The sequence below is a fragment of the Aotus nancymaae genome, unplaced genomic scaffold, assembly GCF_030222135.1.
Source record: "Aotus nancymaae isolate 86718 unplaced genomic scaffold, 86718_ANA_hifiasm-v0.15.2.pri h1tg000028l, whole genome shotgun sequence".
Taxonomy (NCBI): Eukaryota; Metazoa; Chordata; class Mammalia; order Primates; family Aotidae; genus Aotus; species Aotus nancymaae.
Genome location: NW_026988441.1, coordinates 10,189,046 through 10,216,578, shown reverse-complemented (window position 1 = coordinate 10,216,578; position 27,533 = coordinate 10,189,046). Strand labels below are relative to the sequence as shown.

The window sequence follows — 27,533 nt, the reverse complement described above, 5'->3', positions numbered from 1 at the left end:
CATGAGCCACCGCGCCCAGCCCTGGACCTTACTTTGGCTGCTCACAGTTTCTGGTAATTCACAGAATGCCTCCTTAGTTATTCTACCTCATATTCCATGGGAGGGATGTACAGGTTTTTTAACCAGGCCCCAAAGGACAGGCATTTGTATCATTTCCAGCCTTTTACTATTACAGTGTTGTAGTGAATAACTTTACACAGTGTCATGTATTTTATTTATTTTATTTTATTTTAGAGACAGGCATCTTGCCATCTTGCCCAGGCTGGTCTCAAACTCCTGGTCTCAAGCAATCCTCCCGCCTCAGCCTTCTGAAGTACTGGCATTATAGGCATGAGCCACCGTGCCTGGCCAAGGCATACTGTCATTGAGCTCATGTTGACACGTGAGTATAGGACACACTCCTGAAGGTGGAATTGCTGGGCCAAAGGGTATGTTTCTTGTCGTTGTGATTAATATTGACAAATGAACCTCACAGAATTCGTGCTGAGCTCTGTCCCCACCAGCGATGTAGATGATGACCTTTATCTGGAGGGAGGGGGCATCCTTGGAGTCCACAGAGCTAGGAATGGAGAGTGGACCCAGAATTTTGGTATAGGGTCTTGTATAGAGTTATAAGTTTAAGAAAACAGCCGGGCGTGGTGGCTCAGGCCTGTAATCCCAACACTTTGGGAGGCCAAGGCAGGTGGATCACGAGGTCAAGAGATCGAGACCAACCTGACGAACATGGTGACACCCCTGTCTCTACTAAAAATACAAAAATTAGCTGGATGTGGTAGCGCACACAGGTAGTCCTGCTACTCGAGAGGCTGAGGCCGGAGAATCGCTTGAACCCAGGAGGCGGATGTTGAAATGAGCCAAGACTGTGCCACTGCACTCAGAAAGAAAAGAAAAGAAAGAAGAGAAGAAAGAGAAAAACTGCAACTATCCATATCAGAGAATTGGCGGGAGGCGGGATATGATGGAGATCATAAAGAGGCTAAAAACTCCAAACCCTCCCTCCACATTGCTCCTGCATGGGAGCGGGGAGTCTTTTCAGGTCAATATGATCTCGCCCTGAGGAGCTGTGAGGTCCCAGAAGCCTCTGGGTTGCAGATTACTTAGAGTGAAAATGCCTGTGCTACTGAAATCTAAAAAAAAAATTTTTTTTAAATTATGGGCTGGGTGTGGTGGCTCATGCCTGTAATCCCAGCATTTTGGGAGGCTGCAGCGGGTGGATCACTTGAGGTCAGGAGTTCAAGACCAGCCTGGCCAACATGGTGAAACCCCATCTCTCCAAAAAGTTAGCCAATCATGGTGGTGCATGCCTGTAATCCCAGCTACTCAGGAGGCTGAGGTGGGAGAATCGTTTCAACCTGGGTGGCGGAGGCTGCAGTGATCCATGATCGAGGCACTGCACTCCAGCCTGGGTGACAAGAGCGAGACCCTGTCTCAAAAAAAAAAAAAAAGAAAGAAAAAAAAGAACTGGTCTACTCTGGGCACGACTCTACTTCTCTGCTGTTTGTTCAGCTTTCCTCCACATATGGGCATCACCCTCTGGCGCCAAGATGGCTGCTGCATTCCGGGCATCACATCCAGACTCAGACCCAGAGAAGTTGTCCATCCCTACCTGGGTGAGCCTCCGTGGGAACGAGAAACCTCACCCAGCAGTGTCTTTTCCGGTCTCATTCACGAGTGCCTCCTACCGCTCAACCAATCCCTGGCCAAAAGAATGGGACCGCCTGGGAAGCTGGACCAATCAGGACCTGCCCTCTGGGGCTGGGGAGAGGCCCGGATGAAGGCTGCAGGCCCGCCTAGAGCTCTGTTACTAGCAGTGCCTACCTCTGAGTAGTTGGAAGATGTCTAGGTTTATTCTAAGTACTGCCTAAATATTCTGTAATAAACTTTGACTCTTCGTTTAATAATGCAAAAGGAATCGAAGTCATTATTTGAAAGGGAGAGGAAGGAGAGAGAGAGGGAGGGAGGCAGGGAGGGAGACAGCAGAGAGAGTAGAATCCAGCCACCGGAAAATTGAGAATAGCTGGCTTTGCATTACGTGCCTGGAAATAATTGCTGGGTTTGCAACAACCTCTCTTCAGGAGACAGACCAAGGAAATTGCAAAACTGCAGCAAGGATCGAAGGGCCGGGTGCAGTGGCTTACGCCTGCAATCCCAGCACTTTAGGAGGCCAAGGTGGGCGGATCACCTGAGGTAAGGAGTTCGAGACCGGCCTGGCCAACATGGTGAAACCTCGTCTCTACTAGAAATACAAAAATAAGCCGGGCGTGGTGGTAGGCACCTGCAATCCCAGCTACTGGGGAGGCTGAGGCAAGAGAATCCCTTAAACCCAGGAGGCGGAGGTTGCAGTGAGCTGAGATCATGCCACTATACTCCAGCCTGGGCGACAGAGCGAGACTCTGTCTCAAAAAAGAAGGAGTGAAGGTAGATTCTGAGGGTACTCTGACCCACGAACTCAGCATAAAATCTTCTAGGTGTGCCAGGCGCAGTGGCTCACACCTGTAATCCCAGCACTTTGGGAGGCCGAGGTGGGTGGATCACCTGAGGTCGGGAGTTCGAGACCAGACTGACCAACATGGAGACACCCCATCTCTACTAAAAATACAAAACTAGTTGGATGTGGTGGCGCATGCCTGTAATCCCTGCTACTCGGGAGGCTGAGGCAGAATTGCTTGAACCTGGGAGGCGGAGGTTGCAGTGAGCCGAGATCATGCCACTGCACTCCAGCTGGATGATAGAGCAAGACTCCGTCTCAAAAGATTCCTAATTTGCCTCAACCTGGGGCCTCTGGAAGATACCATCACCCCCAACAGGCTGAAGACATGTGTCCAGAACGCTCAGACACTCACAAAGTGCTATGGATACACCACACCCCGACCTCACTGTCTCTTCCCCATGGCCCTCACCAGGTAGAAATGCCTGGCATGCCTGCCTCAAATCCCTAGGTCAGCTCTCGATCCCGGATGGAACTTTCTGAGATGATGATGAAAGCATTCTCCATCCGTGCTGTCCAGTGTAGTAGCCACTGATCACACGAGGCTAGTGAGCACTTGAAAGTGGCTAGTTTGAGAAACTGCATTTTTTAATGCATTTAATTTTAATTGCTTTGAATATATATGCACACATATATATACATATTTATACACATATATATACATTTTTACATATACATATATATTCAATTTTTTTTTGAGATGGAGTCTTGCTCTGTTGCCCACGCTGGAGTGCAGTGCTATAATCTCGGCTCGCTGTAACCTCCACCTCCCGGTGGACAGTGGCTGGGATTATAGGCGTGCACCACCACGCCCCGAGAATTTTTGTATTTTTAGTAGAGACAGGGTTTCATTATGTTGGCCAGGCTGATCTTCAACTCCTGACCTCGTGATCCGCCTGTCTCCGCCTCCCAAAGTGCTGGGGTTATAGGCATGAGCCACTGTGCCCAGCCTATTCAGCATTTTCTGTTTGAGACAGGGTCTCTCTCACTCTGTCATCCAGGCTAGAGTGCAGTGTCATGATCAAAGTTCACTGCAGCCTCGACCTCCCAGGCTTCGTAATCCTCCTGCCTCAGCCTTCTGAGTAGCTGGAACTACAGTCAAGAGCCACCAAAGCTAGCTAATTTTTAAAATTTTTTGTGTAGAGATGGAATCATGCTTATAATCCAAGCACTTCGAGAGGCCAAGGCAGGAGGATCACCTGAGGTCAGGAGTTCAAGATCAGCCTGGCCAACATGGCAAAACCCAATCTCTACTAAAAATACAAAATTTAGCCAGGCATGGTGATGCATGCCTGCAGTCCCAGCTACTATGTTGCCCAGGCTGATGTCTAGGCTCAAGCAGTCCTCCCACCTCGGCCTCTCAAAGAGGTAGGATTACAAGTGTGAGCCACCGTGCCTGGCCTAAATTTATATTTAAATAGCCACATATGACTAATAGCTATGATATTAAACAACATAACACTAGACTCTCCATCACCCAAGCTCTGTTGATCCAACCAACAGAGTACACCACCCAGCCTCACACACACATGTCCCACGTGCTTCTTCCTGGCTCCACTCACCCAGGATATTGCAACCTCCTCAATTCGCCTTGATGACTGTATCAGCCTCCACACCCTTGCATTGCTGTTTATGCTGCCTGGTAACCCTCACCCAGCCTCACCCCATCATCTGCCTCACTTCTACTTACTCCAGGTCTCAGCTCAGATGCCCCCTCCTCCAGGAAGCCCTCCCTACCCCTCAGGTTGAATGAGGTGTGTCACCTTGGGCTCTCCCAGACTCCTGGCCTCCTCCATTCCAGCCCTGATCACTCTGGATCATCACTGTGTGGGGAGGGATGTGCCCCCCACATGCTACAGGACTGTGTACCCTACTGTGGACAGACGATGGTCTCAATCATCACTGTGTCACCAACATCACCCAGCACCCACAACTGGGCACTGGGAATGTGTGCTGGATGAATGAATGAATGAATGAATGGAGGATGCTTTTTAAAAAACTAGGCTAAGCCAGGTGTGATGAGTCACATCTGTAATCCCAGTACTTTGGGAGACCAAGGTGGGAGGATCACTTGAGCCCAGGAGTTCGACCCCAGGCTGGGGCAACATAGTGAGATCTCATCTCTACAAAACATAAAAAAATTAGCCGGGCATGGTGGTACACAGTTGTAGTCCCACCTACTCAGGAGGCTGAGACGGGAGGATTGCTTGAGCCCAGAATTTGGAAGCTGTGGTGAACAATGAAATCCAGCCTGGGCAACAGAGCGAGACTCAGTCTCAAAAAATATATAATAACACATCTCTGAAAACTATAAATAGTCATGAAATTATAAGTGACAAATTTCAATGGAAAGACATTCAATGTTCATGAATGGAAATACAGCAAGACTAAAATACTAGGCCCAGAGCTTTCTTGCTTTCTTTTTTTTCTTTGAGACAGTGTCTCGCTCTGTCACCCAGGCTGAACTGCAGTGGTGCGATCTCAGCTCACTGCAAACTCCATCTCCCAGGTTCAAGTGACTCTTCTGCCTCAGCCTCCCCAGTTGCTGAGATTACAGGTGCCTGCCACCACACCTGACTAATTTTTGTATTTTTAATAGAGACGGAGTTTCACCATGTTGGCCAGGCTGGTCTTGAACTTCTGACTGCATGATCCACCCACCCCGGCCTCCCAAAATGCTGAAATTACAGGCATGAGCCACCTCGCGTGGTCTGTCTTAGAGCTTTCAAGTGAGTCAGCCACAGGTGAAATCCCACGTCTGTCTATTGGCAGACTTGCCTCTTCCTGGGCCTCTGTTTTCACATCTGTGCAATGGGAACAGTTATTTATGGTGGCTGCTGAATGAGCAAACCCTGGGGAGTTGTTCAAACAGAGGCTACTATGACTATTGTTATAGTGACTGCTGTTACAGTCACCCTAGTGAGAAAAAGAGGTTGAAGAGGGTCAGGGGAGGAGTCCTGGGAAGTTCCCCAGTCACCCTGAAAAACTGGTTCAACCTGTGTCTGTGCTCCCATCCCAGGGATTATAGGTGGAGCCTCCAGAGCCTGTGAACAGGGGATGCTAGGGCTGGGCCAGCCTCAGCGGGGTCTCTAAGGCACCCCTGGGATCCCCATTGAGCTTGCCTACTTCAGACAGCCAGGGCCCAGCCCTCTGGCCCCCTGAGTGTTCAGCTTCTGGGCCCTTGGCATATCCACAGGACGCCGAGATGGAGATTCCCATGGGGATCCAGGGCTGCTTCTCAAAGAGCCTCCTGCTCTCAGGTAAGGAGGAAATACATCATAAAGGCCGAGGGGGAAAAGGGATGAGGGACTCAGCCCAGGGACTGAAGCTTCCTCTTAGAAGTAGGGAAAGATGATCTGAGCGGATGAAATTAGGGTAAGATGGGGAGGGGCAACGGAATCACATCCTCATCATCGTTTTATCTGTGGAATTTTCTGTAATGTCGGGATGATGAAGGCAGGACTTTATGCTTGTTTGGTTCTCTGCTACATCTCCAATGCCTAAACATTGAAAGAAGTGTAGATGTATTATATATAGTTGGTATTGTAGCTTATATATTATACATGCCTATAAGTATTGATTGAATAAATGAATGAATGAATTCATAGAGTCCATGTGTTTAGAAGCAGGCCACACAGCATCTCAATGTAGAAAAACCTCTGGATCAGTAGGATGGCAAATCTGTGGTATCCATGCCTGTGTTCCCACTCCTGCACCCACGGCAGACATCGATAATCAATCCCAGCACTGTTTCCAATGAGCAGCACTCAGAGTCCTTGCTCCCCAGTGAAAATCTCTGTCTAGAGAGGAGCATGCCATGGACCCTGGCAACACCCCTGATCTCAGCCCTTCTCTATAACTTCCCACAGCCTCAATCCTGGTCCTCTGGATGCTCCAAAGCTCCCAGGCAGCCCTCCACATCCAGAAGATTCCAGAGCAGCCTCAAAAGAACCAAGACCTTCTCTTGTCTGTCCAGGGTGTCCCAGACACCTTCCAGGATGTCAACTGGTACCTGGGGGAGGAGATCTATGGAGGCACGAGGCTATTTACCTACATCCCCGGGATACAACGGCCCCAAAGGGATGGCAGCGCCATGGGACAGCGAGACATTGTGGGCTTCCCCAATGGTTCCATGCTGCTGCGCCGCGCCCAGCCTACAGACAGCGGCACCTACCAAGTAGCCATCACCATCAACTCTGACTGGACTATGAAGGCAAAGACTGAGGTCCAGGTAGCTGGTAAGTGTTAGGGTCTGGGGATGAGATAGGGAAGCTAATGAGCCCTGAGCAGCTACCACACACCAGGCCCTGTGCAAACACCATTTCATTTGGTTCTCTCATTTATTCATACATATTGAGTGTCTACTGTATACCAATCCCCGGAGATAGCCTTTAACCCTCACATGCATTAACTAATAAAATATCTATGAAATGCCTGCCTTGTGCCTGGCACCGGGCTGGAGTGCAGTGGCACAATCTCGGCTCACTGCAACCTCCGCCTCCTGGGTTCAAGCAATTCTCCTGCCTCAGCCTCCCGAGTAGCTGAGATTACAGGCACCCGCCACCACGCCCAGCTAATTTTTGTATTTTTAGTAGACATGGGGTTTCGGCATATTGGGCAGGCTGGTCTCGAACACCTGACCTCAGGTGATCCGCCCACCTCGGCCTCCCAAAGTCCTGGGATTACAAGCGTGAGCCACCGTGCCTGGCCACTAAATTTTTATTGAGCACTTACTGTATGCCTGGTTGTAAGGAATGCATCCCTCAATCTTTATGTTCATAAGGCGAGTATTTACCGATGAATCCACTCGGGGTAAAGTGTAAGGGACAGAGTGGTGGACAATAATGACAGTTGGCATTTCTTGGGTGCTTGTTAAGAGCGAGGTACTGTCTTAAACCTGTTTTTCCTAAAGCATAGTTTCTCAGCTTTGGCACTACTCATGTTTTGTATTGGCCGATTCCTCCTAGTAAAGGGTTTGTGCATTGCAGAGATTTCAGCAGCACCCTTAGCCTCTACTCACTAGGTACCAGTAGCACCTTCATAGTCGTGACAACCAAAAATGTCTTCAGATATTACCAAATGTCTCCACCCTGAGAGAAGAATCACCCCTGGTTGAGAACCACTACTCCGTATTTACTCAGTTTTATCTTAAAGCAACTCCATGAGGTGGGTGCCATTATTGTGTCCATTTTACAGATGGAAAAATAGAGGCACGCAGTGGTTATGACTTGCTGAGTAAAGAATATGAACCAGATGATGTGACGTGGGAAGGGAGGTCATCAGGGAGACCTCACTGAAGAAGTGACCTTAGAGGAGATACCAGAAGAAGGTGATTGAGGGAGGGAGGTGCTGTGGACTGATGTCTGCATCCCCCCAGAATTTATATGTTGAAATCCTAACCCCCAAGATGACGGTATTAGAAAGTGGAGCTCGGGCCAGGCGTGGTGGCTCATGCCTGTAATCCCAGCACTCTAGGAGGCCGAGGAGGGTGGATCACCTGAGATCAGGAGTTCGAGATCAGCCTGGCCAACATGGTAAAACCCCGTCTCTACTAAAAATACAAAAATTAGCTGGGCATGGTGGTAGGCACCTGTAATGCCAGCCACTTGGGAGGCTGAGGCAGGAGAATCACTTGAACCCAGGAAGCAGAGGTTGCAGTGAATTGAGATTGTGCCACTGCACTCCAGGCTGGGCAACAAAGCAAGACTCCATCTCAAAAAAAAAAAAAATGGGGCTCGTGGGAGGTGATTGGATCATGAGGGTAGAGCATTTGTGAATGGATTTTATGCCCTTATATATATATATATTTTTTTTTTCGTTTAAAAAAAAAGACTGTGGAGACAGGGTCTACTGTATTGCTCAGGCTGGTCTCAAACTCCTGGCCTCAAGCAATCCTCCCACCTTGGCTTCCGAGTCCTGAGATTACAAGAGTAAATCACCATGCCCAGCTGTGATGGTTAATATTTGGCATCACAGGATTGGACTGAAGGATGCCTAGATAGCTGGTGAAGTATTGTTTCTGAGTGTGTCTGTGAGGGTGTTGCCAAAGGAGATTGACATTTGACTTGGTGGACTGGGCAAGGAAGACCCACCTTCAGTGTGGGTGGTGTATTAGTCCATTTTCACACTGCTGTTAAAGACATACCCAAGAAAAGAGGTTTAAGGGACTCACAGTTCCACGTGGCTGAGGAGGCCTCACAATCATGGCAGAAGGTGAAAGGCACGTCTTACATGGTGGCAGACAAGAGAGAATGAGAACCAAGCCAAAGGGGTTTCCCCTTATAAAGCCATCAGATCTCATGAGACTTATTCATTCCCATGAGAACACTATGGGGGAAGCTGGCCCCGTGATTCAATTACCTCCCACCGGGTCCCTCCCACAATGCACAGGAATTATCGCAGCTACAGTTCAAGATGAGATTTGGGTGGGGACACAGCCAATCCATATCAGGTGGGCACCATCCGATCGGCCGCCAGTGAGACAAAAAACAAAGCAGGCAACAGAAGATGGGATCATTTTGCTTGCAGGGACTTCTGGCTTCCTTCTTATTCCTATGCTGGGCGTTTTCTTCTGCTCCTCCTGGCCTTAGACATCAGACTCCAGTTTTTTTGGCCTTTGGACTCTTGGACTTGTGCCAGTAGCTTCCCAGGGGCTCTGGGGCCTTTGGCCACAGACTGAAGGCTGCACCACTGGCTTCCCTGTCTGGGGCCTTCTGGACTCAGCCCGAGCCACTGCTGGCTTCTTTCTTCCTTGGCTTGCAGACAGCCTATCATGGGCCTTCACCTTGTGATCATGTGAGCCAATTCTCCTTACTAAACTCCTTTTTATTAATACATATACATATGCCCTGTAAGTTCTGTCCCTCTGGAGAACCCTGACTAATACACTGGCCCTTCTTGTGCTTCTAACTAAGGCCCAAGGGAGCTCATTTGACCCCTTCACCATGAGAGGACACAGCAAGAGGTTAGCAATCTGCAATCCAGAAGAGGGTCCTCACCAGAACCAGACCACACTGCCACCCTGATCTTGGACTTCCCAGCCTCCAGAACTGTAAGGAATAAATGTTTGTTGTTTATAAGCCACCCAGTTTATGGTGTTTTGTTATAGCAGCCCTAATGGACCAAGACAAGAGGGAGCCATGTAGATAGCTGGGGAGACAGAGCTCCTGGCAGAGGGAACGGCAGGTGCAAAGGCCCCGAGGCTAGACTAGCTTGTTGGTGAGTGTTGGAAACAGATGCTCCATGCCTCAAAGAAAAATCAGCACTGAGACAAAAGATATTTCAGCAACACAATTTTTACTTCCTGGACTGCAGGAAGGGGACCCTCGCTAGCCATCTTGCCATGAGAGTACAATGAACAAAGGAAAACAGATATATTTATCCCTTATGCATTTGGGGTCATCCTTACTGCTGTGTCTGATCTCCGTTGGCTGGAGCCAGACTGCACAATCTAAACTAAAACCCAATTGGCTAACAACTTAAAACTTTTCTAAACAGGTAAAAGCAATGGAGAACTGGGACATGGCTGTGAGCACGTCCAGCACAGATATCCTGGTTAAAGTACAAGAACATAGAATGTACTACGTGCCTGTATGCGTGGCATGTCTAACAGCTACATAGGCTAGGGTTTAACAAAGAGTTATTAGCACACTTATGATTTGTTCTTTAACAAGAAAGGAAACTTTAAAGAGGAACTTTCCTTCTTCCCACAGTGAGCAAGGAGCACGCAGGGAGGCAAGATCTGAGAGGCACACAGGTTGAATCACCATTTTATCCAGGAGGGAACAGAGACTCAGGTGGTTTAAGACATCTCTAGAACACCAGACAACAAATCAGCAAATCAGTGGCAGAGTCAGGATTCTAATACAGGGCCACCTGAATCGAAGGCACGTAGCTGCCCCCTGCAGATGCTAAATCGCTCATTCACTGGTTCCTGCAGGAAACAGCCCCCCACCAAGGGCCTCCTCTGTGTCCAGCCTGTACTGGGCAGTCCTCAGCAGCCAAGCCATTTAAGGATAGAAGGTCATGATTTCTGAACATGTAAGGGCAGCAGTGGCCCCCAGTTCAGTCCCTGCCTTAGTCAGTTCTGGCTGCTATAACAAACTATTACAGAGTGGGTGTCTGAAACAGCAAACATCTATGGCTCACAGCTCTGAAGGCCAGGAAGTCCAAGATCAAGGTGCCAGCGGATCTACAGTCTGAGGCGGGCTCACTTTCTGATTCGCAAATCACTATGTTCTCAATGTGTCTGCATATGGCTGAGAGAAGAGATTGAGGCAGCAAGCCCTCTCATGTCTCTTCTAATAAGCGCTCTCATTCCATCCTAAAGGCTGCACCCTCATGATGTAATCACCTCCCAAAGACCCCATCTCCAAATATGATACCATCCCATTGGGGATTAGAGTTTCAACATATGAAATGAGAAGGGGGGCAGGCGTGGTGGCTCACGCTTGGTTTCCCAGCACTTTGGGAGGCCAAGGTGGGCAGATCACCTGAAATCAGGAGTTCAAGACCAGCCTGCCCAACACGGAGAAACCCCGTCTCTACTAAAAATACAAAATTAGCCGGGCATGGTGGTGCATGCCTATAATCCCAGCTACTCAGGAGGCTGAGGCAGGAGAATCACTTGAACCCGGGAGGCGGAGGTTGCGGTGAGCCGAGATTGCACCATCGCACTCCAGCCTGGGCAAAAGAGTGAGACTCCATCTCAAAAGAAAAAAAAAAAAAGAAAAGAAATGGGAAGGGGATACAAGCATTCTGTTTCCAGCAGCCCCTCCATGTGGGTGGGGAGTGGAAATGTCCGGGAGCATGTCCTGTATCCCATGTGACTCACTTGTTTCTCTCCCTTAATTGTGAGGGGGTCTGGGGTGTCTTTAGAGGCTGCAACAGAAGCTGACTGCAGCTGGCATGTGCAGAAAGGGATGTAATAAAGGGCACTGCAGGCTCATGGGATCTCCCAGGGGCTGAGACCCAGGAACAAGCTGCAATGACTCAGTAGGGCTGCTCCCTCCCACAAGAGCAAGTGTGGCCCACAGTGTCAGTGCTGAGCAAGGAATTCCTGCCTCTGGGGCATCAGAGAGCTGTAGTCGTTCATTCACTCATTCATTCAGCAAACATCTGTGGAAGACCTACTGTATGCCAGACACTGAGGATATACAGAAGGGACCAGACAAAGGCCAGGAGCAGTGACCCGTGCCTGTCAACCCAACATTTCAGGAGATTGAGGCAGGAGGATTGCCTCAACCTCGTGAGCCCACAAGGTCAAGACAAGCCCGGGAAACAAGTGAGACCCTTTCTCTACAAAAGTTAAAATAAGGCCGGGTGCGGTGGCTCACGGCTGTAATCGCAGCACTTTGGGAGGCCGAGGTGGGCGGATCATGAGGTCAGGAGTTCAAAACTAGCCTGACCAACACAGTGAAACCCAGTCTCTACTAAAAATACAAAATTAGCTGGGCGTGGTGGCGGGCACCTGTAATCCCAGCTACTTCGGAGGCTGAGGCAAGAGAATTGCTTGAACCTGGGAGGCAGAGGTTGTGGTGAGCCAAGATCGCGCCATTGCACTCCAGCCTGGGCAACAAGAGCAAAACTCCATGTCAAAAATAAAAATAAAAAAATTAACCAGGCATGGCGGTGAAAGCCTATAGTCCTAGCTACTGGGGATGCTGAGGTGGGAGGACCTCTTGAACCCAGGAATTCAAGGCTTCAGTGAGCTATGATGGTGCCACTGCACTACAGCCTCGGTGACAGAGCAAGACTCTGTCTCAAAATAAAGAAAGAAGGAAGCACGCAAAGATCTCTGCCCTCATGGAGCCCATATGTTGGTGGATGCGTTGGCTGCCATGTTCACCATCGATGCGCCTCGCGTGGTGCTGCGCTCTTGTGCCTCTGGCTTCCAAAGCAAAGTCTCACAAGGTGCCTCTGGGGGAGCCTGGGCCACATGGCAGCTCCCGACTGCACAGGAAGCTAAGAACGCAAGTCTCCAGCAGGACTGACGAAGCAGACGACTCCACAGGCGCTGGATAGCCTGGAAACAAGCCAGCCCCGGGCACGGAGGTTCAGCTTGAGTGTCCCTTAACTGAAATGCTTGGGACCAAAGTGTTTCAGATTTGGGATTTTTTTTTTTTTTCTTTTGAGACAGAGTTTCACTCTTGTTACCCAGGCTGGAGTGCAATGGCACAATCTCAGCTCACTGCAACCTCCACCTCCTGGGTTCAAGAGATTCTCCTGCCTCAGCCTCCCGAGTAGCTGGGATTACAGGCACACACCACCACGCCCAGATAATTTTTGTACTTTTAGTAGAGATGGTGTTTCATCATGTTGGTCAGGCTAGTCTCGAACTCCTGACCTCAGATGATCCGCCTGCCACGGCCTCCCGAGGGGCTGGGATTACAGACATGAGCCACCACGCCCGGCCTTGGGATTTTTTTTTAGTATTTGCATATACATAATGTGATATTTGGGGAATACAACCCAAGTCTAAACATAAAATTTATTTATGTTTATAGACATCTTATACACATAGCCTGAGTGTAACTTTATTTTTAATAACATATACCAATATTTTAATAATTTTAATAAAAAATACACAATATTTTTATATACAATTGATTTTTTACAATTTTATTTTTCCATACATTATTGGGCTGCAGGTGGTGTTTGGTTACATGAGTAAGTTCTTCAGTGGTGATTTGTGAGACCCTGGTGCACCCATCACCCGAGCAGTACACACGGCACCATATGTGTAGTCTTTTAACCCTCGTCCCCCCGCTCACTCTTCCCCCCAAGTCCCCAAAGTCCATTGTATCGTTCTCATCCCTTGCGTCCTCACAGCTTAGCTCCCACGCATCAGTGAGAAGATACGAGGTTTGGTTTTCCAATCTTTCTTTTCTTTTCTTTCTTTTCTTTCGAGATGGAGTCTCACTCTGTTGCCCAGGCTGGAGTGCAGTGGCTCGATCTCCATTCGCTGAAACCTCCACCTCCCAGATTCAAGTGATTCTCCTGCCTCAGCCTCCGGAGTAGCTGGAATTACAGCCACCCGACACCACGCCTAATTTTTGTATTTTTGGTAGAGAAGGGTTTTCGCCATGTTGTCCAGGCTGGTCTCGAACTCCCGGCCTCAAACAATCTGCTCTCCCTGGCCTCCCAAAGTGCTGGAATTACAGGCATGAGCCACCGCGCACACCCTGGCTTGACAAACCTATGAGAAGCTGGGGCTTTTTAAGCTGTGGAAATAAACAAAGACCAACCAAATGGAAAAAGCAAAGGCTATTCATTCAGAGCCTGCTGTGGCAAGGGAGTCAGCCACAGTCACTTGTATTTAGGCAGAGACTCAAAGGCAGGCAGAGGAGAGAGAGAGCTTCATAGTGGAAAACAGGAAAAGCTTCAGGTACCCTGAAGTACTCCCTGATTGGAGGCTGTTGGCGCGGGGGAGGGACCTTGAGGTGGCTAAATGTAAGTGGAGGATCCTTTGGGATTGGTTAGGGATCAGGTGTGAGCCACCACGCCTGGCCCCTAGTTCAATTTTAAAATGGGTTTTGGACGGTGACTAGAAAAAATTTTAGAGAAATGAAATAGGCAAAAGTTGACTCAACCTATGCATTAATTTGATTACACAAATCTGCATAAAATGACACTCTAGCCTGGTTGGAGATAAGTCCTTTCTTCACTCATGGAGCCTGAAGTGGCTTCTCCCCACCCTTTCAGGGCTCCCAGGTCACAGGCGCCCCTTTTGGAAGCCGCACAGTGTGGTCATTAGGAGTTCAGGTGGCCTGGGTATGGTCACAGCGTGCACTTATCGTGAGCCGTAAAGTCGATTTACTTCTCCGAGCCTCAGTTTCCTTATCTGTAAAATGGCACAGAGCCTACTTCTTTGTTGGATCATTGAGAGAGCATTGTGTGTGTGTCTGTGTGTATCTGTGTGTGTGTACGTGTGTATTTCAAACTTCATAACCACCCTAAAAGCTAGGTATTCATATTATTCTCATTTCACAGATGAACCAAGTCACAGATTAATTTGTCCGAGGTCACACAGCCAGTAGGCAGCATTAGGACCTCACCGTCTATGAGCTTAGCTGCCAAGAAGAGCTGGGATAAAACGGATGTCCAGCTTTAAAGCTGGGAGGTCAGAGGGTAAGAGTCGGGTAGGCGTGGTCCTAATTCTGGCAAGTCCAGTTTAAGAATCCTCCAAGTCCCCTCCATCTCCTGGAAAACCCAGCCCAGAATACCGAGTACCAGCTCGGCCATACAGACCCCCCCACCCAGACGGGCTGAAGGAACTAAGAGGCAGACACCCGGATAGAACAGCAAAGTGGGTCTATCGGGGGGGGGGGCCGGCAGCCTTCCAAGCTGAGAGCCTCAGGGGCTGACAGCATTCCAGGCTGAAGGCCCGGAGCAGCCGCTGATCCCCGCAGTTAGTCTCTCTGAACAGGTGATCATTATTAACATGCAGGTGTTCGGTATTTTCTCGTAACACAAAACACGCCAAGTAGGCAGCTGCTGCCCGATTACCACTGATCACAAACAACCTATGAAGTATTCTCCACGAGGGAGCCACGGGGGCAGGGTCAGCTATCCAAGGAATGGTTTTAACCGGTGTATGATGTTCATCCGTTGTCCTGCCACCTTGGAATGCCTCGAGCAGTTTTCTGCTGGGGGTGGGGGGACGGCTAGGTTTTCCTTGCCATCGTTCTTCCTAGCAAACAATATATTCTATCATATACTCGGCATTTCTCAATATTCACACACTTAACATTTCTCAGCACCAGAACCTCATCCTTTTGCTAAAAGGATTCAAGTATCATCAACTGAGGTGAGAAAACGCAGAGCGGATTGGGTCAGGCTCAGGGGCTCCCGTCTGTAATCCCAACACTTGGGGAGGCCGAGGCAGGAGAACAGCTTGAGTCCAGGAATTTGTGACCAGACCGAGTAATTTAGTGAGACCCCTTCTTTACAAAAAGTTTAAAAATTAGCCAGGAGTGGTGGTGTGTGCCTGTAGTCCCAGCTACTTGGGGGACTGAGGTGGGAGAATGACTTAAGTCCAGGAATTCGAGGCTGCAGTGAACCGTGACCACGCCACTGCACTCCAGCGAGAGAGTTTCAGAGTGAGACCCCATTTCAAAAAAGAAAAAAAACAGTTTGATGGGGTGGGATGGGGGAGCACGTCGGCAAGCAGGTTCTGGATGTGCTGAGGACTGTATGAAATCCTAGGGAGCAGCGACGTTGAGATAGGAGAGCTGAGGAGTTCCATCTGGGACATGATGATTTTTTTTTTTTTTTTTTTTTTTTTTTTGAGACAGAGCCTTGTTCTGTTGCCCAGGCTGGAGTGCAGTGGCACTATCTTGGCTCACTACAACCTCTGCCTCCTGGGTTCAAGTGATTCTCTTGCTTCAGCCTCCCGAGTAGCTAGGATTACAGGTGCACGCCACCATGCCTGGCCAATTTTTGTATTTTTAGTAGAGACAGGGCTTCACTATGTTGGTCAGGCTGGTCTCGAACTCCTGATTTCAGGTGATTTGTCTGCCTCGGCCTCCCAAAGTGCTGGGATTACAGGTGTGAGCCACCGCACCCAGCCAAATGTTTTTTTTTTTTTTGAGATGGAGTCTCACTTTGTCACCCAGGCTACAGTGCAGTGGCACGATCACAGCTCACTGTACCTCCGCCTCCCGGGTTCAAGTGAGTCTCCTGCCTGTGGCTAGGATTACAGGTGCGTGCCACCACACTGGGCTAATTTTTGTACTTTTAGTTGAGATGGGGGTTTCACCATCTTGGCCAGGCTGGTCTCGAACTCCTGACCTCATGATCTGCCTGCCTCGGTCTCCCAAAGTGCTGGGATTACAGGCGTGAGCCACTGCACCCAGACCAAAATTTTTTTTTAATAAAGATGGGGTCTCACTATGTTGCCCAGGCTGGTCTCAAACTCCTGGGCTCAAGTGATCCGCTCACCTCCGCCTCCCAAATTGCTGGGATTGCAGGTGTGAGCACCACGTCTGGCCCACTGGGACATGTTGAATTTTATGTGCCACCCAGATGGTTGGATACTCAGATCTGAAAAGCCCAAGAAAGCTCTGGGCTGGAAATAGGGAACTGCATATCAGTGCTCCATGCAGTCACTGATGCAGTCGGTGGGGGGAGGGGGAAGCCCTCAGGAGACACCGCACAGTCCCCTCTCTTTCTCTCACCTCTTAGAAAGGAATAAAGAGCTGCCCAGTACACACCTGCCCACCAATGCTGGGATCCTGGCGGCCACCATCATTGGATCTCTTACTGCTGGGGCCCTTCTCATCAGCTGCATTGCCTATCTTCTGGTGACAAGGAATTGGAGGGGCCAGAGCCACAGGTACAGGGTCCCCAGGCGTCCCTCCCCTGTCTCCTCCCACTGTCTTCTCAAGCCCCGTGGATTCTTCCACAAGTCACATCATCTGGCTCATACACAATCTCATCAAATCTTGAAACTCCTGGGGTGAAAAGGATCTTTCTATCCTGTATCAAACAGAATTCTGCATTGCAAGGGACAGAAACCTACTCTTAAACTGACCTATCAAAAACAAAGAATTTTAGACAGGGTCTCGCTCTGTCACCCAGGCTGGAGTGCAGTGGCCCAATCACGGCTCACTGCAGCCTGGACCTCCCCAGGCTCAGGTGATTCTTTCACCTCAGCCTCGCAGGTAGCTGAGACTACAGGCGTGCACCACCACGCCTAGCTTATTTTATTTTATTTTATTTTTGTAGAGATGGGGTTTTGCCATGTTGCCCAGGCTGGTTGGTCTCGAACTCCTGGGCTCAGGTGATCCTCCACCCTCCATCGCCCAAAGTGCTGAGAATACAGGCATGAGCCACTGTTCTCCGCGCAAAAACAAGGAATTGTTTAATACTGCATAACTTATTAACTTCAGGATGTGCTGCATCCAGGAGCTCCCTGTTCTCAAGCAATTCCTCCATATACTCCTCAACTCTATTTTTTTTCCGGTAGCTTCATTCTCAGGCCGGCTCTCCCCTGGTGTGACAACATCGCTCCCAGGGGGCGCAGGCTTATACTCCACGGATTTAGCAACTCCTAGCAAGGAGACCGCCCAGTTCCCGGTAGTTCAGCGAAAGCCCAAACCTACCTCTCATTGGCTTAACTCAGATCACATGACTTTTCATGACCCAACCACTGTGGCCAGGGGTTGTTGGCTAAGGAAAGCTCTGATTGGACAAACCTGGGCTATTTGTGCGCCCCAGAGCCTGGGATAGATCCAGCCCCGTATAATCAAATGGATTGAGAGTGTCGACCGGCTCTCCAAAGGAAAAGTGGATGCCGTTGTCAAACAAGGGGCGTGGACAGCGGCAGCAAAGCTGTCAGATGCTGCCCACCTCTGTGCGGGGAGAGAGAGGTGAGGTCCTGTTTCCCCCAGGGAGAGTCTGTTCGTGAAGAATTCCTTTCTTATGACATCAGCGTCCTCAGAACTTTATCTCTTGAAATTGATTGAGTTGATTGTAGATAATTTTTCTGCCACTCAACAGTTCCCAGAATATGAAAGCAGCAGTTTTCTGTCCTTTCTCAACTCTCCCTTAGGTGCCACGAATTTTTTGCTTCCCCCTCTTTTTCTCCTCCTCCTCTTCCTCTTTCTCCTCCTTCTCCTCTTCTTTCTTCTTCGTCTTCCTCTTCCTCCCCTTCTTCTTCTTCTGAGACAGAGTCTTGCTCTGTCACTAGGCTGCAGTGCAGTAGAGCAATCTCGGTTCCCCGCAACCTCCGCCTTCAGGGCTCAAGTGATTCTCTTGACCTCAGCCTCCCAAGTAGCTGGGACCACAGGCGTGCACCACCACGCCCAGCTAATTTTTTGCTTTTTAGTAGAGACAGGGTTTCACCATGTTGCTCTGGGTGGTGTCAAACTCCTGAGCTCAGGTATCTGCCGGCCTCGGCCCCTCAAAGTTCTGGGATTACAGGTGTGAGCCACCGCGCCTGGCCGATTATTATTTTATGTACTCAAATCTGCATACACACCTTCCACTCTCTCCCCACTCTCCATTTTCCTTCACGGGGAAGGAATGTTGCTCCCTGATAATCTGCTGTCAATGCTGTGTTACAACTTTCTTCCCCTCTCTCTCCCTGCTAGGGCATCTGCTCCAGGAGGCCAGGGGTCCCTGTCAGTCTTGTGCCCAGCTGTGTCCCCAGTGCCTTCAGTGACACCCAGCACATGGTTGGTGCTTGTAAATACTTGTTCGGTAAATTAACAAACTTGCTATAGCGTTATCAAGAGTACTTTTGTTTTCAGAGTCAAAGTCTCGCTCTGTCGCCCAGGTTGGGGTGCGGTGGCATGATATAGCTCACTGTAGCCTCGACCTCCCTGATTCAAACCATCCTCCCACCCCAGTCTCCCAAATAGCTGGGACCCCGGGTGCACGCCACCACGCCTGCCTAATCTTTGTAATTTTTGTAGAGATGGGATGTCACTTTGTGGGTCAGACAGGTCTCAAACGCCTGGCCTCAAGGCATTCTCCTGCCTTGGTCTCCCAATGTGCTGGGAGTATAGGCATGAGCCACTTCACCTGGTTCCCGTGTAATTTTTAAATTAAGGGTATTCAGACCAGGTGCGGTGGCTCACACCTGTAATCGCAGCACTTTGGGAGGACAAGGCGGGTGCATCCCTTGAGGTCAGGAGTTCAAGACCAACCTGACCAACTTGATGAAACCCCCATCTCTACTAACAATACAAAATTAGCCAGGTGTGGTGGTGCACACCTGTAATCCCAGCTACTTGGGAGGCCGAGGCAGGAAAATCACTTGCACCTCCAGATACCTCCAATCCATCCCGAGGTAAGGTCTTTCTAAAATTCTGATCCCGTTATTCCTCTGCTCAAAGGCCCTCCATGGCTCCCCAGTGCCCTTGGGACAAAGTTTAGGCTACTTTACATGGTTCTCAAGGCATTTCACAAGCTGGTTCCCACTGTCTTCCCTGAGGTTGCAGTGAGCTGAGATCATGCCATTGCACTCCAGCCTGGACAAGAGCAAAACTCCATCTCAATAAATAATAAATAAATAAATAAATGCAAATGAGTCAATGTAAAGAGCAATATTAAGGAAATCCTAAGACAGGTGGTTGGAGCTGCACCATTTAGGTGATCTCTGTAAATGGTGCCGTTTGGGGAACGGTGCTCATTGGCATCAGGTGGTGGCTAGGGAAACTGAAGGATTGCGGATGGGGATTACGGAAGAAGAGCCTGGGATAGTTCAGGCCTCTCCTAGCTCACTCTGAAAGAGAGACCATGTGGCTTTCCGAGGCCTGGTGGGATTTCCAGCTTCTCTTCGTCTCTCTCCACCCACCTGAGTGTCTCTAGCCTAACATTGGTTCCCTCCATGTGTCCCCAGGATGGCAACCACAGAGAAGCCAGAATTGGGCCCTGGTCATGATGCTGGTAAGGCAGGAGCCCCAGATCTCTCTAATCAGCCCTCCTGTCAGCTCCTCCCTTCTCCCCCATAGCCACACGCCCCTTATTCTCCCTCACTCAGGGGCCTCCCAATGCACCTGCCCCGAGACCTCTCTGGGGCCCCCTGAACTCCACCCTCATCATCTGAGCACATCGGCACCCACCCCAAACCGGCTTTTTCTCTTTTCAGTGTCTGGCACTCCCATCCCACCATGCGGGTGGGTCCCATCCATGCCCACAGGCCACTCCCAGCCTCCTAGACCCCCACTCCCAGCTCCTCACTGGTCTCTCAGCCTCCAGACACCTCCAACCCATCTTGGGGCAAGTTCTTTCTAAAATTCTGATCCTGTTACTCCTCTGCTCAAAGGCCCTCATGGCTCCCCAGTGCCCTTGGGACAAAGTTTAGGCTCTTTAACGTTGTTCTCAAGGCCCTTCATAAGCTGGTTCCCACTGACTTCCCTGGCTTCATCTCTCATATGTAACATTACTCTCCTCAAAAAAATAAACAATTAATTAAATTGCACACACGCATACACACACACGGTCAAGACATATCAAACACAGCTGGCTCTCTCACCAGACCTCTGCATGCACACACCCTCTCCTGCCCTTTTTTTTTTTTTTGAGAAGGAATCTTGCTCTGTTGCCCAGGCGGGAGTGCAGTGGTGCAGTCTCAGCTCACTGCAACCTCCCCTCCTGGGTTCAAGCGATTCTTCTGCCTCAGCCTCCAGAGTAGCTGGGACTACAGGCACGCACCACCATGCCAGGCTAATTTTTGTATTTTAATAGAGACAGGGTTTCACCATGTTGGCCAGGCTGGTCTCGAACTCCTGACCTCGTGATCCACCTGCCTCGGCCTCCCAAAGTGCTGGGATTACAGGCATGAGCCACCGTGCCCCGCCCTTCCTGCCTTTTCTTACCTCTCACTTCTCTCTACTATCTCAGATGTCTCCTCCTCCAGGAAGCCCTCCCTAACTCCTAGGCTGCTTAGGCACTCCCTCTTGGGCTCCCACCCACCCCCAGTCTCCCAACTCCAGCCCTAAACACTCCAGGTTGTCACTCTGGAGACTGGTCTGCCTCCCTCACTGGACTGTGAGCCCCGAAGGGCAGGCCCGGGACTGTCGTGGTCACCCCTGTGTCCCCAGCACTGGGTTTGGCTAGAAGAAGAGTTTAGTTGAATGATAAATAAATGAAGATCAACATGCAGCCAGAGTGGCCTGTGGGGCCCATCTGTCAGCTGGCACCTCCCCTGTCCCCCGTTTCAGACGACAACATCTATGAAGTGATGCCCTCTCCGATCCTCCTGGTGTCCCCCATCAGTGACTCGGGGTCCACGAACCCAGCCCTGGTGAGTCCCGTCCCTGGCCTCTCCCCTGAAGCCGACGCTAACAGGTGCCTCCTCTCTGAGCTGGCTGTGGTCCTCCACGCCACCTTGACACCAAGTTTGGGAACCTTAACTCTCGATACCGTTCCCTGTTTTTAACAATCCTAAGGAAAAAAGACTGGCAGGGAGCAGCACAACAGAAGCGGTATTTGTCTCTGGGGTGTGGAGGCTGGTGGGTGGGTTTTGTCTTCTCTTTTATACTTGTCTGTGTTTTCTGCACTGAGCAGCTACTCCCTTTATAATGGGGAGCAGAGGAGGGATGAAAGATTGTTTGTTTGTTTGTTTTTGAGACAGAGTCTCACTCTGTCGCCCAGGCTGGAGTGTAGTGGCGTGATCTGGGCTCACTGCAACCTCCGCCTCCTGGAATCATGCGATTCTCCTGTCTCAGCCTCCTGAGTGGCTGGGATTACAGGTACCCGCCACCATGCCTGGCTAATTTTTTGTGTTTTTAATAGAGACAGGGCTTCACCGGTTAGCCAGGATGTCTCAATCTCCTGACCTTGTGATTCACCTGCCTCAGCCTCCCAAAGTGCTGGGATTACAGGCGTGAGCCACTGCACCGGACTGAAAAGTTTATAAAAGTAACTTATTTAGGCCAGGGGTGGTGGCTTACACCTGTAATCCTAGCACTTTGGGAGACCGAGGCAGGTGGATCACCTGAGGTCAGGAGTTCAAGACCAGCCTGGCCAACACGGTGAAACTCTGTCTCTACTAAAAACACAAAAACTTAGCTGGGCGTGGTGGCGTGCACCTGTAGTGCCAGCTACTCGGGAGGCTGAGGAAGGAGAATCACTTGAACTGGGGAGGTAGAGGTTGCAGTGACCCGAGGTCACACCACTTCTAGCCTGTGCAATGGGAGCGAGACTCCATCTCAGAAAAAAAAAAAATTATTTAGATTAAATAAAAAGAGAAACTTAGCTGGGCATGATGGCTCACGCCTGTAAATCCCAACACTTTGGGGGGCCGAGGTGAGAGGATTGCTTGAGGAGGGGAATTTGAGACCAGCCTGGGCAACATAGTGAGACCCTATCTCTACAAAAAACTGGCCAGGCATAGTGGTGTGCAGCTATAGTCTCAACTACCAGGGAGGCTGAGGCAGGAGGATCGCTTGAGCCCAGGAGTTTGAGGCTGCAGGGAGCTGTGATTGCACCCCTGCACTCTGGCTGGGGTGACAGAGCGAGATCCTGTCTCTTTCTCAAAAGTAAAAAATAAGAGAAACTTAAAACTCTAAGGCTAAGAGCTCCGAACCAGAGGTGCTGACAGGGATAGACTGAGCGTTAACGGGGTGATTGACAGGCCACTGGGCACCGCATGAAGCCGGGCCCAGTGCCCATTCGTCAGAGGACGCTGAGGTGCGGGGAAGCTAATCCCCTCTGCCGGGGGCCTCGAAGTCTGGGAGCGGTGATGGGGACTTGGAATCTGGGACTGTCCCGGCATCAAAGGTCAACAGTTAGAGGACGGGGGGTGTCGGGTGCCCACCCAACTCATGTCCTTACCTTGCAGCCCCTGCCCGCACCCCCACCCCTGCAGGCAGGGCCAGAGAACCACCAATACCAGGTATGGAGCTGGGAGCTTGGAGGGGTGGGGGGACCCCACAGATCCAGGAGCCCTGAAGCCTGGGTGGGGAGGGGTCAAGATGACCAAAACTGGGGCTCTCCTCCCCTCCTCCCCGCAAGTTTGGTCTCAGCTCTCGGAGAGGCCCAAAACCACCTCCCTGAGAGATCCTAGCAAGTCCTTTTCCTCCCAAGCCTTCAATTTCCTTCTTTGCAAAAGAAGCTTGAATTTGCACAGGAGGAACAAGGCCCAGAGAGGGACAGGGGATTGCTAGGGGCCACACAGCCAGTCAGGGACCCAGTGAAACCCCGTGGCAGGGCTCAGTCCCTCTCCCTCCCTCCCGTCTGCCATCTGTCCCTGTGTCTCTGTCTTTCTCCGTGGCCTACATATGTGTGTGTGTGTGCCTTCCCCTTTCTTGGAGCCTCTCTCTCTCTCTCTCTCGTTTCTCTGGCTGTATTCTTTAATCTCTCTGTCTTTCTGTCTGCAGTTTGCTCATGCTGCCGCGTCTAAGACGCCTCTCTTTACACGTCTTTGTTCCTCTGCATCTGTCTTTCCTCAGTCTCTCTCTGTCTCCGATCTCTGTCTCTCCTGCCTCTTCGTCTCTGTCACTGTGTCTACGACATTCCCTGGCTCTTCCGGGTCCTCCTGTCTCTGAGTCTCACTCTCTTCCCACGTTCTCTTCCATCCTCTCTGTGGCCTCTTCCAGGTCCTCCTGTCTCTGAGTCTCACTCTCTTTCCACCTTCTCTTCCATCCTCTCTGTGGCCTCTTCCGGGTCCTCCTGTCTCTGAGTCTCACTCTCTTGCCACGTTCTCTTCCATCCTCTCTGTGGCCTCTTCCGGGTCCTCCTGTTTCTGAGTCTCACTCTCTTCCCACGTTCTCTTCCATCATCTCTGTGGCCTCTTCCAGGTCCTCCTGTCTCTGAGTCTCACTCTCTTTCCACCTTCTCTTCCATCCTCTCTGTGGCCTCTTCCGGGTCCTCCTGTCTCTGAGTCTCACTCTCTTGCCACGTTCTCTTCCATCCTCTCTGTGGCCTCTTCCGGGTCCTCCTGTCTCTGAGTCTCACTCTCTTTCCACCTTCTCTTCCATCCTCTCTGTGGCCTCTTCCGGGTCCTCCTGTCTCTGAGTCTCACTCTCTTCCCACGTTCTCTTCCATCATCTCTGTGGCCTCTTCCAGGTCCTCCTGTCTCTGAGTCTCACTCTCTTTCCACCTTCTCTTCCATCCTCTCTGTGGCCTCTTCCGGGTCCTCCTGTCTCTGAGTCTCACTCTCTTGCCACGTTCTCTTCCATCCTCTCTGTGGCCTCTTCCGGGTCCTCCTGTCTCTGAGTCTCACTCTCTTTCCACCTTCTCTTCCATCCTCTCTGTGGCCTCTTCCGGGTCCTCCTGTCTCTGAGTCTCACTCTCTTGCCACGTTCTCTTCCATCCTCTCTGTGGCCTCTTCCGGGTCCTCCTGTCTCTGAGTCTCACTCTCTTTCCACCTTCTCTTCCATCCTCTCTGTGGCCTCTTCCGGGTCCTCCTGTCTCTGAGTCTCACTCTCTTGCCACTTTCTCTTCCATCCTCTCTGTGGCCTCTTCCGGGTCCTCCTGTCTCTGAGTCTCACTCTCTTCCCACGTTCTCTTCCATCATCTCTGTGGCCTCTTCCAGGTCCTCCTGTCTCTGAGTCTCACTCTCTTCCCACGTTCTCTTCCATCCTCTCTGTGGCCTCTTCCAGGTCCTCCTGTCTCTGAGTCTCACTCTTCCCACGTTCTCTTCCATCCTCTCTGTGGCCTCTTCCAGGTCCTCCTGTCTCTGAGTCTCACTCTTTCCATGTTCTCTTCCATCCTCTCTGTGGCCTCTTCCAGGTCCTCCTGTCTCTGAGTCTCACTCTCTTTCCATGTTCTCTTCCATCCTCTCTGTGGCCTCTTCCGGGTCCTCCTGTCTCTGAGTCTCACTCTCTTCCCACGTTCTCTTCCATCATCTCTGTGGCCTCTTCCAGGTCCTCCTGTCTCTGAGTCTCACTCTCTTTCCACCTTCTCTTCCATCCTCTCTGTGGCCTCTTCCGGGTCCTCCTGTCTCTGAGTCTCACTCTCTTGCCACGTTCTCTTCCATCCTCTCTGTGGCCTCTTCCGGGTCCTCCTGTCTCTGAGTCTCACTCTCTTTCCACCTTCTCTTCCATCCTCTCTGTGGCCTCTTCCGGGTCCTCCTGTCTCTGAGTCTCACTCTCTTGCCACGTTCTCTTACATCCTCTCTGTGGCCTCTTCCGGGTCCTCCTGTCTCTGAGTCTCACTCTCTTTCCACCTTCTCTTCCATCCTCTCTGTGGCCTCTTCCGGGTCCTCCTGTCTCTGAGTCTCACTCTCTTGCCACTTTCTCTTCCATCCTCTCTGTGGCCTCTTCCGGGTCCTCCTGTCTCTGAGTCTCACTCTCTTCCCACGTTCTCTTCCATCATCTCTGTGGCCTCTTCCAGGTCCTCCTGTCTCTGAGTCTCACTCTCTTCCCACGTTCTCTTCCATCCTCTCTGTGGCCTCTTCCAGGTCCTCCTGTCTCTGAGTCTCACTCTTCCCACGTTCTCTTCCATCCTCTCTGTGGCCTCTTCCAGGTCCTCCTGTCTCTGAGTCTCACTCTCTTCCCACGTTCTCTTCCATCCTCTCTGTGGCCTCTTCCAGGTCCTCCTGTCTCTGAGTCTCACTCTTTCCATGTTCTCTTCCATCCTCTCTGTGGCCTCTTCCAGGTCCTCCTGTCTCTGAGTCTCACTCTCTTTCCATGTTCTCTTCCATCCTCTCTGTGGCCTCTTCCGGGTCCTCCTGTCTCTGAGTCTCACTCTCTTCCCACGTTCTCTTCCATCATCTCTGTGGCCTCTTCCAGGTCCTCCTGTCTCTGAGTCTCACTCTCTTTCCACCTTCTCTTCCATCCTCTCTGTGGCCTCTTCCGGGTCCTCCTGTCTCTGAGTCTCACTCTCTTGCCACGTTCTCTTCCATCCTCTCTGTGGCCTCTTCCGGGTCCTCCTGTCTCTGAGTCTCACTCTCTTTCCACCTTCTCTTCCATCCTCTCTGTGGCCTCTTCCGGGTCCTCCTGTCTCTGAGTCTCACTCTCTTGCCACGTTCTCTTCCATCCTCTCTGTGGCCTCTTCCGGGTCCTCCTGTCTCTGAGTCTCACTCTCTTTCCACCTTCTCTTCCATCCTCTCTGTGGCCTCTTCCGGGTCCTCCTGTCTCTGAGTCTCACTCTCTTGCCACTTTCTCTTCCATCCTCTCTGTGGCCTCTTCCGGGTCCTCCTGTCTCTGAGTCTCACTCTCTTCCCACGTTCTCTTCCATCATCTCTGTGGCCTCTTCCAGGTCCTCCTGTCTCTGAGTCTCACTCTCTTCCCACGTTCTCTTCCATCCTCTCTGTGGCCTCTTCCAGGTCCTCCTGTCTCTGAGTCTCACTCTTCCCACGTTCTCTTCCATCCTCTCTGTGGCCTCTTCCAGGTCCTCCTGTCTCTGAGTCTCACTCTCTTCCCACGTTCTCTTCCATCCTCTCTGTGGCCTCTTCCAGGTCCTCCTGTCTCTGAGTCTCACTCTTTCCATGTTCTCTTCCATCCTCTCTGTGGCCTCTTCCAGGTCCTCCTGTCTCTGAGTCTCACTCTCTTTCCATGTTCTCTTCCATCCTCTCTGTGGCCTCTTCCGGGTCCTCCTGTCTCTGAGTCTCACTCTTCCCACATTCTCTTCCATCCTTTCTGTGGCTTGCTTTCTCTCCATCTCACTCGGTCTCGCCTCTGTCCCTGTGTGTTTGCCCCAGACTCCCACCCTCCACCCAGTCATCATTCTGTTCTTTCTTCCCCCCAAGCAGGACCTGCTAAACCCTGACCCTGCCCCCTACTGCCAGCTGGTGCCAACCTCCTGATGGGTCCTGGGCCAGGCCAGCCGGGGAGAAGACAAGGCCCCAGCCTCCTCTGGGAGCCTCACGCCTAAGACCAGTAGGACGAGGCCATCGGGGGCTGTGGGGCTGATGAGGTGGACTCGGCCAAAGACTCAGCACCACGTGGGGCAGGTGTCCCAGCAGGGGAACAGGAGCCCGGAACAGGCCCAGTTCCCTGCGCAGCCCCTGAGTGCACGCCCTGCCTTCAGTCTGTTCTTTCAAGCCAGCTGGCCCGGGCTGTGTGTCTAGAAAGGCAAACTCTGGGCCCCTCCCATCCCAAAGCCCCCCAGGATCTGGATATTTGGGGACAAGGGGGTGGCCTCAGGCCTGCCTCCCAGGCAGTTGGCTGGGCTACCAACTGTCCCCTAACACCACCTCCCACCCTTTCCTCCTTCCCCACTCTGTCTCCACCACACTGACCTTTCTGCTCCTTTTTATTTTTGAGACAGAGTCTCTGTCATCCAGGCTGGAGTGCAGGGGCACGATCTTGGCTCGCTGCAATGCCCTACCCCCACTCCACCAGTGACCCTCAGGCTCTTTTCCCCTGGAGACAAGGCAGACCCCCCCATCATGCAGGCCTCAGGTGGCAGAGAGGCCCAGCCTCACAGGCCTGTGGTCCCACACGCCAGTTCCAGCAAGGTGACCAAGGCTGCCGGACCCTTCCCTGTTCAGGATGCCCCTGCCCCTCTGAGAACCTGCTGCCAGCTGCTGGCCTTGCCCCCACCCTGAATCCCATCAAGTCCCTCAGCACAGGAGCTCCCTTCTCCACCCCGCCCCAGCCCCTGGTCCCAAAGGTGGGTTCTGCTTTGTCACTCCCCCAATCTATGC

The 27,533-nt window shown here is 51.2% G+C and overlaps 1 protein-coding gene across 1 annotated transcript; it reads left to right on the top strand.

Moving 5' to 3' along the window:
* Positions 1-2,176: 2,176 nt before the first annotated feature.
* On the top strand, positions 2,177-27,533 carry CEACAM19 (CEA cell adhesion molecule 19). Its single transcript, XM_012446561.3, has 9 exons — positions 2,177-2,187; positions 5,685-5,748; positions 6,358-6,726; positions 16,673-16,823; positions 18,583-18,666; positions 19,836-19,882; positions 21,160-21,242; positions 22,782-22,835; positions 26,634-27,533. The coding sequence occupies exons 2-9, from the start codon at positions 5,694-5,696 to the stop codon at positions 26,688-26,690; spliced, it is 900 nt and encodes a 299-aa protein (XP_012301984.2). The 5' UTR covers positions 2,177-2,187; positions 5,685-5,693; the 3' UTR covers positions 26,691-27,533.